Raw genomic sequence first — 16,235 nt, forward strand, 5'->3', positions numbered from 1 at the left:
TTTGTTTTGTTTATTGCAGTCCAATGCTTGACTCTAAGCTGGATCAAAACCATGGGCTTCTCCCCAAGTTGAAGCTCAGACTGAAATATAGGAAAAGAATAATGGGTATGATTAGGGCTGGGAGATTTGCTGCTTTAAGTCTAAAATGCACACCTAAAGCATTTTACTCAGTTTGGTAGGCAGTGAACAGATATCAGAAGGTTTCCCTTGGTTGTTTTCTAGCCTCAGGGTTATTTGCCCAAACAGCACAACAGGATACCAGTCCCATGCAGACAACAGCCCAAGGGTCACTCCAGTCATTCCATCTTCACATTGGCAGGCAGAGGCCTTGATTATGGAGGTTTTATGGTGAGCTTGGGCACTACTGGGTACCTGAGCTGGAGCTAGATTCATAGTGGCTGCTTGGGCCTTGGACCTGGGCCTGAGTATTTGGCCACAGTCTCTGGCCAGCGGAACCTGCGACTCTTGGGCGGTGCAGGCACAGCATGCTTCCCGAGGGTGGGCCATGTAGACAGCTCAACTGGGCTTGCAGCTGATAGCCTTGGGGATGTTGGGCTTGAGCTCCTTGGATGTGAAGACAGTGTTGACAGCACTTGCAGGTGCACTCATGGCCTTGGGGCTTGACCTGCATCATCTTCAGGGCCTGGGTGTTGTACTTATAGGAAAATGCATACAGGAAAATGGGATCTATTGCCATAAGAGATTCCTGTCTTTGCAAACAGGGCTTCTTGATACTATTTCTGTGCCATTCTGAGGATTGGTTGTCTGTGGTGTGGCTCTTGACCTTGACCATAACCGCACTGTAATCTGCAGCTCCCACAGCTGCAATTTTTCATGTTTGTTTGCTTATTTTAGAACAATGATATTCTGTAGGAAAATTATACATTTATTTATTTAAGAGGCAGAATTATAGACAGAAAGAGGCATAGAGAGAGAAAGAGATAGGTCTTCCATCTACTGGTTCACTCCCCAAATAGCCGCAATGGCTGGAGCTGCGCCAATCTGAAACCAGGAGCCAGGAGATTCTTCCTTGTCTCCTACGCACGTGCAGGGGTCCAAGCACTTGGGTAAGCCCCACTGCTTTCCCAGGCCATCACAGAGAGTTAAATCAGAAGTGGAGCAGCTGGAACTCAAACCAGCGATCATATGGGATGCTGGAACGACAGGCGGAGGTTTAGCCCACTATGTCTTAGCGCCGGCCCCGGGAAAATCAATCGTGCTGTGGTGTTTAGCATGAATTAGACAGGAAAGTACCTAGACTTCAAAAACCCAATGACTAAACTATTGCAAGCATTCTGGGTAATAAACAGTGAGGATCTGAAGCAGGAGGATAACAGTGAAAATGGACAAGGGAGAGTATCAGCAAGGCTGTCAATGTTTGTCACTGATGGTAGTTTGAGGGTCAAGGAGGAAAGAGAAATACAGAGTCAAGCACTTCCAATAACTGATGAATTAATTTCAAGATTTAGAAATAAATTTCTGTTCAATCCTTCTAGTGAGGCCACCTGGACTGAGGTGTGTCGTGATTTGCTCATCAAGTCAGAGAAAGCTCCTGGGTGCTCTGGCTTTACTCTGTCCTGTGGCTTCCTTATGGCTCCTCTACCCAAGTGCTAGCCCTGTCACTCCTTATGAGAAAGTCCACGTTTACTGTGTAAAAAATCACATCCTTCAGAACATTACCAACCAATGTTTGAAGCAGGGACCAGCACCATCTGAGAACTGGCATGTGGCAGTGGCAGTGGGTTGGGGATTTTTCACATCACCCTGGGAGTCAATGATCACAACATACTGCCCTTGACCTTCTCAAAGCCCAAATATCTTAGAGAAGATATTGCAGGCCACCTTATCAGCAGTACAGCACTGCACCCCAATTATATCATTACCACAAGCTAATCTCCCGGGCTACTAGCCTAGTGCCCATGACCAGTGCAGTAAACATCATAAATAAATACCACAGTCATTTACTCTGTTTGCTGGCTTGAAGGGTTTTCAGCTGGGAGAGGACCACATGGCCTTTGCACAGCTGTTTCTGTGTTATTTCTAACTGGATGTGACGTGCCGAGTTCTAGGAATCTTGGACGTCTGCCTGATTAAGGTCAAGTCCACCCACCTACAGATTCATATAAATGTCTTTGGGCCACACTTGAGGCAGAAGAGAGCCTCTAGTTGGGACAAGTGACTTTGAAACTACTTTTACGCATGGCCAGATGTGCTGTGCTGAGGTTCACCAGTTTAGCAGATGGTCACTGACACATTCCTTGGACAGGAATAAGCTGGGAGAGAGAATTGGCCGGTTCATTGCAGCTTTAGATCTCCAGGAAAATGTAAGCATGTGGCTGGGGCAGGGCAGAGGCCTAGCCTGGGGACTCTGGTTGTAAGGAGACCACTCTATTGAAAGAGCAAAATACTGTTTTTCAGGAAGAAAGCAGTTCATGAACTGTACTGTGGCGTTCAGCTTAGTCAATTAAAGTAAGACAGTCTCTCAAAAGAATCATGCAAATAACAAGAAGCTGCCCAAAGCTCCATTTCAGGGAAAGAAAAGAGCCTTTTGCAAAGCAGAGGTCAGAGTTGTAGGTGTGATGTTTCCCAAAGAGGTTTATGAGGGGCCAGTGTTATGGAGCAGTGGGTTACACCACTGCCTAGGACCCAGGTCTCCAATATGGCTGCCAGTTTGAGTACCAGAAGTTCCATTTCCTCTCCAGTTCTCTATGAATACACCCGAGGAAGCAGCAGAAGGTGGCCCAAGTGCTTGGGCCCCTGCCACCCATGTGGGAGATTCAGATGGAGTTCCTGGTTCCTGGCTTTAGACTAGCCCAGCCCCAGCCCTTGTGGTCATTGGGGGAGTGAACCAATGGTTGCAAGATTCTCTTTCTCTCTCTCTCTCTCCCTCCTTCTTTCTCCCCCTCTGTCTGTGTAACTCTGCTTTTCAAAATAAGTAAAGAATACTTTTTAAAGGAGAGCTATAAAAAGCTTTCAAAACTTTGTTGTAAGTTCTCCATGGACTCATCCCCTAGGGATCTGCAGGCACCTGCAGATGGTCCCTAGAGAAACCTTCCTGGGGCAACTGAACATTTCCATCCACGCAGATACCCCTGGCTTCTTTGGTGTGGGGAGCAACCCGGACTGGACTGAGTTACTGGAATTAAGACTTATTCTTTGCATCTGCTCTCCCACAATATGGCGCTGGGAGAGGAGAAAACAGCTTCTACGCAGCTGCCTCTTGCCAACTTGAGTGATGACCTCCAGGAGCTGATCCTGCTCCTGATTGGAGGAGAGCAGCGTACTCGGCCTGTGGGCAGCCGAGTTGGGATTGGCGGAGGAGGACTATAAAGGAGGAGAGAGACGGCATGCACCAGGAACATCTAAGGGGAACATCTACCTGAAGGAACACCTGTGCAGCCCCCGAGAGAGCCGGCCGGCGGTGTGCTGCTCCCCCGCGGAAGTGGGGAATGTGGCAGGGGGAACCGCCCTTCCACGGAGGTGGAAGGGATAGTAGCCAACCCGGGAAGAACCAGCAGCAAACCCGGGGAGGGCCGAGCAGACGAAAGAACAGCGCAGGGTCCTGTGTCGTTCCTCCACGAAGAGGGGGAGCAACACTTTGGATTTACAGTTTTCTGATTTTCAGGTGGTACAAGAGCCACAAGCACTTAGCAGAGCTGCAAGGCTGGACTCAGATCTTGGCCAGTGCTGTGTGTTCTGCTCCTCTCTCAGATGCCGGGCCATGCCAGTGACCACAGTTCCCAGGAAGTCTTTTTTTTTTTTTTTTTTTTTTTTTGACAGGCAGAGTGGACAGTGAGAGAGAGAGAGACAGAGAGAAAAGTCTTCCTTTACCGTTGGTTCACCCTCCAATGGCCGCTGCTGCTGGCGCGTTGTGCTGATCCAAAGCCAGGAGCCAGGTGCTTCTCCTGGTCTCCCATGTGGGTGCAGGGCCCAAGGATTTGGGCCAGCCTCCACTGCACTCCCGGGCCATAGCAGAGAGCTGAACTGGAAGAGGGGCAACCGGGACAGAATTCGGTGCCCCAACCAGGACTAGAACCCCGCCGTGTGCTGGCGCCGCAGGCGGAGGATTATCCTAGTGAGCTGCGGCGCCGGCCCCCAGGAAGTCTTAACACTCTGCAGAGTGCTGTGTGGCAGAGCTGAAATGCACAGTAGGGTATGTAGACTCAGTGCGTGCTTGCCTTGTGTTCTGTCCAATTTACCATGGATTTATTCTAGACCTAACCCCAGTGTAAGTTGAAGAGCATCTGTATTCTTCTTTGAAAAGTTAATTTTAGGTCACATGAAAGAAGCAATGCATTTAACAATATCGTGTGAGGGTTATGTTTCTCTCTCTGTGTGTGTGTGTGTGTGTGTGTGTTTGGGTGGTTGTATGTATAAAATTAGGATGGTATGAAATTAAAAATATTTTAAAAATGCAAAATTTTATAAAATTAAGGAAACTAAAGTCTTTGCCTTTTTGATGAAACCTGTTAAATATGCTGATTCCAAAGCAGTTTTAATCAAGAGTTCCAAAATATCTCTATTGGACATAAGTTCAATTTTTAAACATATCAGATAACAAATACGTGTCTTTCATGAAGAATATTTTTCCAATAGTTAGCAATATTTATGTTCTAACCTTTGCTGTCACAAAGAACTCATATTCTAGCGGCAGATGCCATAAAATATCCAAATAAACACATAACAAGTCTATGATAAAACACGAAGTGAGAGAGAGAGAGAGAGAGACAGAGACAGAGAGAGAGCACTCTGCCATCTACTAGAGCTTGAACAACAAAGTGCTACAAACTGAGTAGCTTTAAAGACAGAAATTCCAGATTTTAGCTCTGCAGGCTGCAAGTCTGGGATCAGGGTTGTCTCCTTTTGAAATCTGAGAAGGGAAGACACGGTGCAGGCTTCTCTTCCTGGCTTATAGATGGTCATCATCTCATTATCCTCCTTTGGGGTATATCCTTGTTCAAATTCCTCTCCTTATAATGACTGCAGTCATAGTGGGTTAAGGCATATAGGAATGGCCTTTTTAACTCCATTACTTCTGAAAAAGTCTGCAATCAAATGACTTTTGGAATGAAAAGACTGTGTAAGTTTTCAAAGACAACTCATTTCAAAATATCATATTTTGCAGTTACTCATCTCATAGGATACCGAGGTTAGGACTTCAGCATATGAACACTGAGGGAAGAACAGTTCAGCTCATCACACCCTGTTGAGGAGGCATGTAGAAGGCAGTAGGGAGAGGCCTTCAATAACTAATAAGAAAGTCAGATGGTGATTGCTCTGTGACAAAGCATAAAGCCAGGGGAGTAGTGAAGGCCAGGTGAAAGGCAATAGTTTGATGCATAGACTTCAGCTGGTGTCTTGATAGTTCTCTTATTTATTTTATGATTTATTTATTTGAAAAGCTGAGTTACAGAAAGGGAGAGGTAGAGGCAGAAAGAGAGAGAGAGAGAGAGAGAGAGAGAGAGAGAGAGATAGAGAGATCTTCCATCCATTGGTTCATTCTCTAACTGTTTGTGATGCTGGAGCTGGGCCAGTCCAAGCCAGGAGCCAGGAGCTTCTTCCCGATCTTCCAAGTGGGTGCAGGGATCCAACGACTCAGGCCATCTCCTGCTACTTTCCCCAGTGCATGAGCAGGGAGCTGGACTGGAAGTGGGGTGGCTGGGTCTTGATTTGGTGCCCATATGGGATGATGGCTCTGCAGGCAGCGGCTTAATCCGCTAAACCACAGTGCCGGCTCCATCTTGATAGTTATCTAATGGATGGACCTGTGAGTAGCTAAAATCTTGGCCAGTATTTGAGCAGCATGGACAACAGAGCGGATATTTTCTGCTTTGTAAAGTGCCTGTGAGTCACTTTTTTGTAAAAGCTTTTAATAGAAGATTAATGGGCTTTTCTCCGTGTAAAATGAAGGCCCCCAATCTACTCTTGAAAGAAGAGGCTGAGACAAATAATGATGTTTAAGTTACACAAGCACCTGTTTACTCTCTTTTTAAAAATGATCCCTCAAGGCCCTTTTTTGAGACCTTTAACAGCAAAGCTTCACAATGTCTCAGGGAACCTGAAGTCAGATCATTCATCAAAGTCTCTCTGTAGTCACATTCTAGCTATGCACTCTTTGGAACTCACCTAGCATACTGAAGCTTATTTTTTTCTCATAAATGTTCTTCATATGTCTGTGTATACCGACTGCTTGGATTCCTATACCACCTCTGCCACTTGCTAGCTGTAAGAGCTAGAAACTATTTCCTCTTTGATAAAATGGCAATAATAATCCCACCTTACTTCCTGGTGTTGTTGAGAGACCTACAGTAGGGCTTGGTATACAATAGCATTATGTATGTGTTAGCCATTACTATTATAAGCAGATTATGGGTAATGTCTAACTTATAGAATTGTGAGGCTGTAAGATACAGCACATACAAACTCCGCCAGAGCATGTTTCTGTTTGTTTGTTTTTCTAATTTTCCAGGCAAGGCAGCTGATGTAGTTAGCGGGTGCAAATAACCCGCAAAGGAAAGTGGCTTACACAACTGGCTCAGCACGCGTGCTCACACAGCACTAGCAGAAAAACCCAGTCACGCTCTCACCCCTGACTCTCAGGTGTTAGGAAACAAGGCTTTGCCACTGTGGATGGTGGGAGTGGGCCGAGAAGTATGGACATTTTTGTGATGATTAGGAACGTCTTCCCTAATTTTTTTTAAGCTCCCTAATTATTACATGGGCTTTCTCTAGGATAGGTAGTCTCAGGCTCTCATAAGTGTTCTAATTACTCAACCACAACAAAGTGTAACTCATGACATCTGTAGACAACTTTTTCCAAATTGCAATCAACTGATCAATAAACAATCAGGAGAAGTGCTGGTACATCCCTAATATTTTTTTAAGATTTATTTTATTTATTTGAAAGAGTTATATAGAGAGGCAGAGCCAGAGAGAGAAAGAGGTCTTCCACCCATTGGCCCACTCTCCAAATGGCCGCAATTGCCGGAGCTGAATCCATCCAAAGCCAGGAACCAAGAGCCTCCTCCAGGTCTCCCACGTGGGTGCAGGGGCACAAGGACTTGGGCCATCTTCTACTGCTTTCCCAGACTACAGCAAAGAGCTGAATGGAAAATGGAGCAGCCAGGACTAGAACTGGTGCCCATATGGGATGCCGGCACTGCAGGCCGGGCTTCATCCCGCTGCGCCACAGCGCCGGCCCCCTTCCTAACTTGTACACAGCAGCTCACATGTCCCAGAGGACACCTACATTTTTTATTTATTCTTTCAATGTTACGGTCACGTGAGGAAGTCACTGAGGCTCACCAAACCCAGTTAATGGAGCCCTGGGTTCATCAAGACTTTGGAGTTAGATTCTATGAACTCGAAATTCTGATCTGCCATGTAATAACTGAGACTCCCAGTGCCAACTTTCTCTCCCTGAAGGGATTTCCATATTGAAAACAGTGTATACCTAACAGACAAGGTGTTAGGAGCCTACTTGGAGATGGTGCTTAGGGAGACACAGTGAGTGTTTCTTGTTCTTATGACCAGGAAGCAAGTGGAAAATGCAAGTTTTTTTCTTTAAAGAGATTTCTTTTTCATGGAAGAAATAGAAAATGATGCAGTCAAATAAAGTTTGGAATGTGAAGATTGTACAAGTTTTCAAAGATCATCCCTTTCAAAAATCATTTTATAGTCATTCATCCCACAGAAAGATCCATAGGGAAGGGAGTGGGATTACAGATGAAGGAAGGGGATTATTACATATGTATGTGTGTGAATATGTATGTATGAACATGTGTATATATATTTCTATATTATATGTATCTTGGCACAAAAATATCTATGATTTACATATAATAAAAATAGCTTAAATGTGATAAAATGGATAATATAATTTCTAATAGTCTATCAAGGGATGAAAGGAGTTTTTCAGGATAAGCACAATCATGTACATTTTAGATGACAATTAATGGAAAATTGTGCCATTTGTTGGTAGCTTAACAATTGCTTCTTAAAACATTTTGGGAACAACATATGAGATTTAGTAAAGTGGCAATGAAGTAATAAGAGATGTTGAAAAATATAAGCAGTTAATCTACTCTGGATCAAATATAATTTTGAAACCCACTTCATAAGAAGAAAACCCATGAAAACTCATTTCATGCTTCTGTTAAATTGCTTTTAATTATATTTGAGGATTAGTAAACACTAAGAAAAGTGAATAGAACAGCTCTGTGCAACAAAGCCTCAACGGGATGGCTAGAATTAGCCTTAAAATGAATATTGAATTTTTGAATTAAGAATTTGGACAAAGTCCTACTGAGGCTTATCTGGGTTTGGCACTAAGCCTGTGAAAGTACTTATGGTCAACCTCTGCTAGGAAACATTATTTATTATGGCTGGATGGAGTCAGACTTGGTCAACTAGAAGGATACTTCTAATTGTATTCACTCTCAATGCCTTTGTGTTTCATGGTTCAAAATAGTCTGTTTCACTTCAGGATGGCCACCTCTTTCACCATTTCCATTTGCAACAAAATGGAGGAATCTGGAACACATCGTGCTGAGTGAAATAATCCATTTGAAAAATTTCAATGAATAGATGTAGAACTTGATTAAGCCAGGAGAAGGAAGGTGTTTATGTATATCAATGGCAAGATCAAGAAATAAAATAGACATTAGCTTCCCAACAGAAGCCTTCCTTACACTGTGTTCTTCCTGCTCCTCTCTAAAGTAATCACTCTTATGATTAATAATGGCATTTTGTATTCTATTCCATGAATATACCACAGTTTAGTTAACTGATAAGTTATTAATGAACACTGAGATCCCAGGTCCAAGATGCTATGCAAAGCACCACTACAAATTTGTTTTAAAAATATCTCCCATGAACACATATGCCTTTCAATTATTCATAGTCTAGAATATCTTCTAGAACTGGAATTCTTGAGACAGAAGGATTGAATATTTTCAGAAAATAGATAACATCAGTTTTGTGAAGAGTCTGTGACACTTCGCACTCCCAACAGCAGAGTTGGTTTCCCATCATTTAAATCCTTGCCAGCTCCTGTCACTGTCTCTCTTTTATTCATGTGAGCCGTGCAAATCTTTCAGTTGTTTTTCACCCTCAAAACTGCCTTAGATCTGCATTTCCACATGAATTTTATAATGAGTTTGCAGATTTTCTGAAAGTCTGCTGAGACATAAATCGGAATGCCACTGAATCAGGATACCAATTTGGAGAGAGGTAACATCTTTACAATAGTGGGTCTTTCAATTCACAAACATAAATACATTTAGATCTTTTAAAAGTACTCTTATAATAATGCTTTCTCTTTTTCATTGTATAGGTCCTGCAGGTCTTTTGTTAAATTCATTTATAAGTATTCATTGTGATATTAGATAAACTGTATTCCAAAATTTTATTCTTTGTGATTAATATATAAAAATACGATTGACTTTTTGTTGATTTATTCTACAGTAATTTTTCCAAATTTATTTACTAGTTATAAAACTATGTCCATATATTTTGAAGAGAATTTCTTATCTTAGCTCTGAATAAAGATAGCATTTATTCTTCCTTTTAAATCCTTCAATTCTTGTTACCGTACTCTCTCTCCCATATCATGAATAAAGGAAGTGGTAATGGGAAAATTCTTACCATATTCCCATTTCAGGAGGAATGCTTTCAATCATTCAGATTTCTTTTAGATACTGTTTTTTTTTTTTAATTATGGAGCTAAAGTATACATACCAAGAAATGCATGTAAGTGTACACAGAGACAAAAGTCTTTTGTCCCCTGATCACACTCAAAACCAACATCTAAATTAAGAACAAAATATGACTATCACCTCAAGAGTCCTCCCTATGCCACCCATGTTTTTTTTTAATATGGGAAAAAAGAGTTTATTGTTATTTACATTGTATGATTGAGGAAAGCAATATTTATATCTAGATACTAAATGATGTGACATCCATTCAGTTTTTATGCTCTCTGTATGTATGTTTGTGAATCTGTATTAACTACCACAAATAACAGAAAACATGAGATAGTTGTCTTTTGGGGACTGGCTTATTTCACTCTGCCTAGTGATCTCTAATTGTATCCATTTTTTGCTGCAAATATCAACACATCATTTTTATTGCTGAATAATATTCCATCATGTAGATATTCAATCTTCAATTGCTGGACATCTAGGTTGATACCACATCTTAGCTCTTGTGAATTGAACTGCTACAAATACATATAACTTTCATATGTAGATTTCATTTCCTTTGAATATATTCCAAGGAGTAGGATAGCCGGATCATATGGGAGAGCTATTTCTAGCTTTCTGAGGAATAACCATACTTTTTTTTTCCATAAAGATTATATTAATTTGCATTCCCGCTAACAGTGTATTAGAGTACCTTTTTTCCACATCCTCACCAACATTTTTTTAACTTTTGGACAATAACCAATGAGGTGACACCTCATTGCAGTTTTTATTTGCATTTCCAGGATGGTTAGTGATCCTGAATATTTTTCCCTGAATCCATTGGCCATTTGTATTTCATCTTTTGAAAAATGCTTGTTCATATCCTTTGCCCATTATTAACTGGATTGCTTGTTTTGTTGTTGTTGAGTTTTTTGAGCTCCTTACATATTTTGGATATTAATCCTTTGTCAGCTGCATAGGTTGCAAATATTTTCTCCTATTCTGTCAGTTTTCTCTTCACTTTGATGTATGCTTCCTTTGCTGTTCAGAAGCTGCTTAGGTTGGTGTAATCCCATTTGTCTAATTTTATTTTTATTGCCTATGCTGCTAACTCAAGTGTTTGCTGAAGCCAATGTCTTAAAGCATTTTCTCTTGCCTTTTCCTCTAGTGGTCTGATGGTTTCTGGTCTTAAGTTTCAGACCTTGATCCATTGTGAGTTAATTTTTGTGTAGAGTGTGATAAGGTCTTGTTTCAGATTTCTGCATGTTTAAGTCCAATTTTCCCAACACTTGTTGAAGAGACTGTCCTTTTTCCAAGAAGTACTTTTAGCTTCTTTGTCAAAGATTAGTTGGCTGTAGCTGTGTGGATTAATTTCTGGGGTGTTTATTCTGTTCCATTGATCTACATTATCTGTTTTTATGCCAAAATGACTCAGTTTTGATTATAACAGCCTGGTAGTGTGTCTTGAAATCTGCTATTGTGATGCCTCTGGCTTGGTTTTCATTGTTTAACCTTGCTTTGACTATTCAGGGTTTTTTATATTTCTGTATGAACTTCATGATATTTTTTTAAAGATCTGTGAAGAATGTCCTTGGTGTTTTGATTGGGATCACAATTGAATTTGTAATTACTTTGGTTAGTATGGATATTTTGATGATATTAATTCTTCCAATTCCTGAACATGGAAGATTCCTCCTTCTCCCCTTTTTTGGTGTCTTCTTCTTTCATTAATTATTTGTAATGTTCATTTTAGATGCCTTTCACTATTTCCTGTTTTAAATATCAAGGACATTTCTTTCTAATGTTAGTTTTATGATATGTGTCTGTTGACTTTAATCAAATGTGTTATTCTCTTTCTTCTTGTTTTCTGATAATTTCGTGAAAAACAGTGACTGAACAATGTGTGAATATTTCTTCTCTTTTAGTATAAACTTCATTATGGTTGCAATGAAATGTAAGTTTTAAAATATGACTGAATTAGTTTTACTAATATTTTACTTAGGACTTTCATTTCTGTTTTCTTGAGAGAGGTTGTTTCATAATTTTATTTTCTTATATACCTTTTTTGGATTTCATATAAAGATTAAGCTAACCTTGTAGAACAAAATGACAAATATTCATTCTCTCTTATTTTCTAGAAGAGTTTGTATAATATCACTATTATTTTCATGGAAGAATCATTAATAAATTTTTTGTGTGTGTCAGGACTTTGTTTTTTATCCCTCAGCTTTACTGGGGTATGATTAACTAAAAACCGTATATAGATTGTACATCAAAATGTTTGATATACAGATACTTTCTGAAATGACTACCACGACCAGGCCTATTAACATATAATCATGGCCCGCGCTGCGGCTCACTAGGCTAATCCTCTGCCTTGCGGCACCGGCACACTGGGTTCTTGTCCCGGCAGGGGCACCGAATTCTATCCCGGTTGCCCCTCTTCCAGGCCAGCTCTCTGCTGTGGCCAGGGAGTGCAGTGGAGGATGGCCCAAGTGCTTGGGCCCTGCACCCCATGGGAGCCCAGGAGGAAGCACCGGGCTCCTGCCATCGGATCAGCACGGTGCGCTGGCCGCAGCGGCCATTGGAGGGTGAACCAACAGAAAAGGAAGACCTTTCTCTCTGACTCTCTCTCTCACTGTCCATTCTGCCTGTCAAAAAATAAAAAAAAAAAATTAAAATAAAAAAAAAAAACCATATAGCCAGCGCCGTGGCTCACAAGGCTAATCCTCCGCCTTGCGGCGCCGGCACACCGGGTTCTAGTGCCGGTAGGGGCGCTGGATTCTGTCCCGGTTGCCCCTCTTCCAGGCCAGCTCTCTGCTGTGGCCAGGGAGTGCAGTGGAGGATGGCCCAAGTGCTTGGGCCCTGCACCCCATGGGAGACCAGGATAAGTACCTGGCTCCTGCCATCGGATCGGCGCGGTGTGCCGGCTGAAGCGCGCTGGCCGCGGCGGCCATTGGAGGGTGAACCAACGGCAAAGGAAGACCTTTCTCTCTGTCTCTCTCACTGTCCCCTCTGCCTGTCAAAATAAATAAATAAATAAATAAATATAAAAAATAAAAAAAACATATAATCATTTCACACAATTGACTGTTTTGAGAACATTTGAGATCTATTTTCTCGTCAAATATCAAGGATATTATACATTATTATTAGCTATGGTCATCATGCTGTATGTTAGATCTGCAGAACTCAATGCCTTTTACAAGTGAAAGCTTCTACCTCTGGACCAACACTGCTCATTTCCCCATCTCCAGTCCCTGCTAAACACCACTCTGCCTTCTGTTCCCTGAGTCTGACGTTTTAGATTCTATACATAATTGAGATCATATGGTACTTATCATTATGTAGCTGGCTTATCATTTAGCATAGTACCTCAGGAGTTTTCCTTTTGAGAAGATTTTTAATAACTGATTAAATTTCTTCAGGAATCCTCAGGTGTTTTGATTCTTCCATAATTATTGTTATTGGTTGTATTTTTCAAGGGGATTGTTTATTTCTCTGAAAATGCTCTTATCATTTTTAATATATTTGGGATATGTAGCAGTCCCACTTGTGTCTTACTTCTGGTGGCTATGATTTGCTCTTTCTTGCTTCTTAAACTAAGTTTAACTAAGATTTATCTGTTGCTATCATTTGTATAAAGAAACCATTAATTATCCCTGTTGCTTTCTCCAGTACCCATTTGCTATTATTTAATTGATAATTTATTCTTTTACATGTGTGTCTTCTCACTTTCTTTGGAGTGATTTAATATTCTCTTTCTGGGTTCTTAAAATGAGAGCTTGGGTTATTGATTTTCAGTCATTCATCTTTTTCCACTTTATTCATTCAGGACTATATATTTCCATTTGGATATTCCTTTATTTGTATTCTCATGTTTTCGTATGTATGACATCAGTTTAAAATATTTTCTATTTTCCATTTTGAATTCTACCTTGTCATTGCGATGGTCTGAAAGCTTCTTCATATTTGCCAACCGGTCAGACATGATTATCATTTTATTATTCACATCTATTTTAATTACAGTGTAGGAGGAGAACATTCTTTGAATTTCAATACTTTGCAACTTAATCTGGATAAATTTATGCATGCTTTGAAAAGTTTTTTTCCAGCATTATTAGTTGTAGGATTTATATGCTACAATTTAGATTTATTTTGTAAGTTTTTGTTACCTATTGAGAAAAGTGTGTTAAATTTTATGAATGTGGATTTGCATCTCTTTTCATTTACATCTATGTTTACTTCATATTTATTTATTTAAATATTTTATCATTTTATTTCTTTTATATATTTAAAATATTATTTGGTACATAGATATCTAAAACTGTAGGTTTTCCTGTTTACTCTAATAAAACATTCCTCTTTATCTCTGTTTATCATCTGTTAATGCTCTTTGCCTGAAACTCTACCTTGCCTGATGTTGTACTGGTGTGTCAGCTTTTCTTTAGTTAGTGATTATGCAATGTATCCTTTTTTGCATTATTTTACTTTCAAATTTTTGTGTGCTTCTATCACAGTCACTCTCCTTCAGAAAATATAATTAGATTTTGCTCTTATAGTCTCCAAGAATTTTGAACTTCTAACTGCAACATTTAATCATTCAAGTTTAATCCAATCACTGATATATCTGGGTTGATGTGTATCAATTTAGCTTTCAACTTCCTGTTTGACTCAGATTATTTTTCATATTCATTTTGACCCCCCCCCTTCTTGTTTCAGCATTTATTGCTTTTCCTTTGCCCTCTATCAAGTTGTCACTGACTATTCACAAAGATTGATGCTGCCTCCCTCATGATGTCCCCTTGGCGTTTTATACCTCCTGGATTCAGTGTTCTCTCCCTGCCTCTGTCCCCTTCTATTTTTCAACTGTGATAGCCTCCTGGTGACATTTCCTCCTCAGAGGGCAGTCACTCTTTCCTCTGTTAGGTAGTTTGAGGAAGAGATGATTTCTTTGTGGCTGGGAAGGCTCGAGGGAGAAGGAGAAGGAGACAGGGAGGGGGAGAGAGAGAGAGGGAGAGAGATGACCTATCACTGCTGCCTCCCAGGGTTTAACAGGAAGTTAGAATGAGGAGCTGGAGCTGAGACTTGAACCTAGGCATTTGAATGTGAAGTGCTGGCATCTTAATTGCCCAGCAAAAACACCTGTCTCAGTCATTTTTATTTAACTTGGGATTAAATTGACTACCACCTAGACTGCAGACCTGTAGGGTTACTTCTGATTTGATCCAACTACTGGGACAGACGAACTTCCTATTGGTTCTAACACAGGGCCTGGAGATTGTATCATGGGCCTCTTCTCCTGGTGAGCCCTCTGATGTAGTCCCTAGGCCTGAGTTACTGAGATCCCTATTGCACTTCTCTGCTTCTTTGTCCTGGCTGTTACAGAATTCCTAAAATGCCTTTGGGGAAACACCACACACATACACACACACACACACACACATACACACACATACACACAGAGGATCTGTTGGAAAATCTTTACACATTCTAGTTCATTTTGATGTGAACCTAAAACTATTATTAAAAAAAGGCATAGTTTAAAAAGAGGACACTGGATCAGACTCAGTTTGTCATTCCTTTTCTCACTGATGTAGTGGCCCTTCAAGTTTCCAAATTTGTTTCTCCGGCTTTCTTGGACCACCCAAGACCTTAAACTCAGTGGCAGGCCTTGGCCAGGGAAAATTCTGCTTTTTCACCTCTGTCCCTTTGCCAAGAGTAAGCAAATCCTTCAGAATAATATTGTTGCAGAATTTCAGTTGACCCACCTCTCAGTAGCGTCCTCATCGTTGGGAACTAAATTCCCCTAATCATATGTGAGTTGCTAGCTCTTCAAAGGCTTTAAATAGATTTCTCTGTGTGCACTTAGTTTAAATTTTCAAATTTTGTTTTGCTTTTAAGCGGTGGCGATCTTCCCCCAGGTTACTATATTATTTCTGACAGTGGAATTTCTTCTTAGTTTCATCAGTATGCCTTATTATACAAATGCATAAGTTATTTTTTCTTTATTGTATATAAATTTATTTTAAAAGACATGTTGGGATTAATAGTTGGCTTAATGGTAAAGATACCAGTTAAGATCCCACACCCAATATGGAAGCACAGGGATTCAATTCCGGGCTACATTTTCAATTCCAGCTTTCTGCCAATGCAGCCCCTGGGAAACAGGTGATGGTCTGAGTAGTTGAGACCTATGTAGGAGACTTGCAATGAGTTCTTGGCTTCCATCTTTGACCCAGCTGAATCCTGGACATATTCCACATTTGGGAGGTGAACCAGCAGTGGACCAAATGTCTGTTTCTCTCCTCTTCCCATCTCAAAAAATTTATTTTAATGACATGCCTTCAGTTTAACAACAAATATTCCTTAAGAAGTTTATTCACATAAATAATCAGCAGATGAACAACTAAGAATGAAGCACGTTTAAGAAAGTCATGAATTTTAAATATTTGGAGTAATCAATGTCTAAATGGTGTTAATTGAAATTTGAACACTAAACAGATTGTGTCCCCAATCTTGCAATTTTCAAAGAATAATGTATATAAATTC

General features: G+C 40.6%; 1 protein-coding gene across 1 annotated transcript; it reads right to left on the bottom strand.

Annotated features, from left to right (window-relative positions):
- Nucleotides 1-361: 361 nt before the first annotated feature.
- LOC103349053 (large ribosomal subunit protein eL29-like) lies at nucleotides 362-793 on the bottom strand. Its single transcript, XM_008259976.3, has one exon. It carries the CDS (start codon nucleotides 791-793, stop codon nucleotides 362-364), a length of 432 nt encoding a protein of 143 aa, XP_008258198.3.
- Nucleotides 794-16,235: the final 15,442 nt, after the last annotated feature.

Source organism: Oryctolagus cuniculus, chromosome 9, assembly GCF_964237555.1.
Source record: "Oryctolagus cuniculus chromosome 9, mOryCun1.1, whole genome shotgun sequence".
Lineage (NCBI taxonomy): Eukaryota > Metazoa > Chordata > Mammalia > Lagomorpha > Leporidae > Oryctolagus > Oryctolagus cuniculus.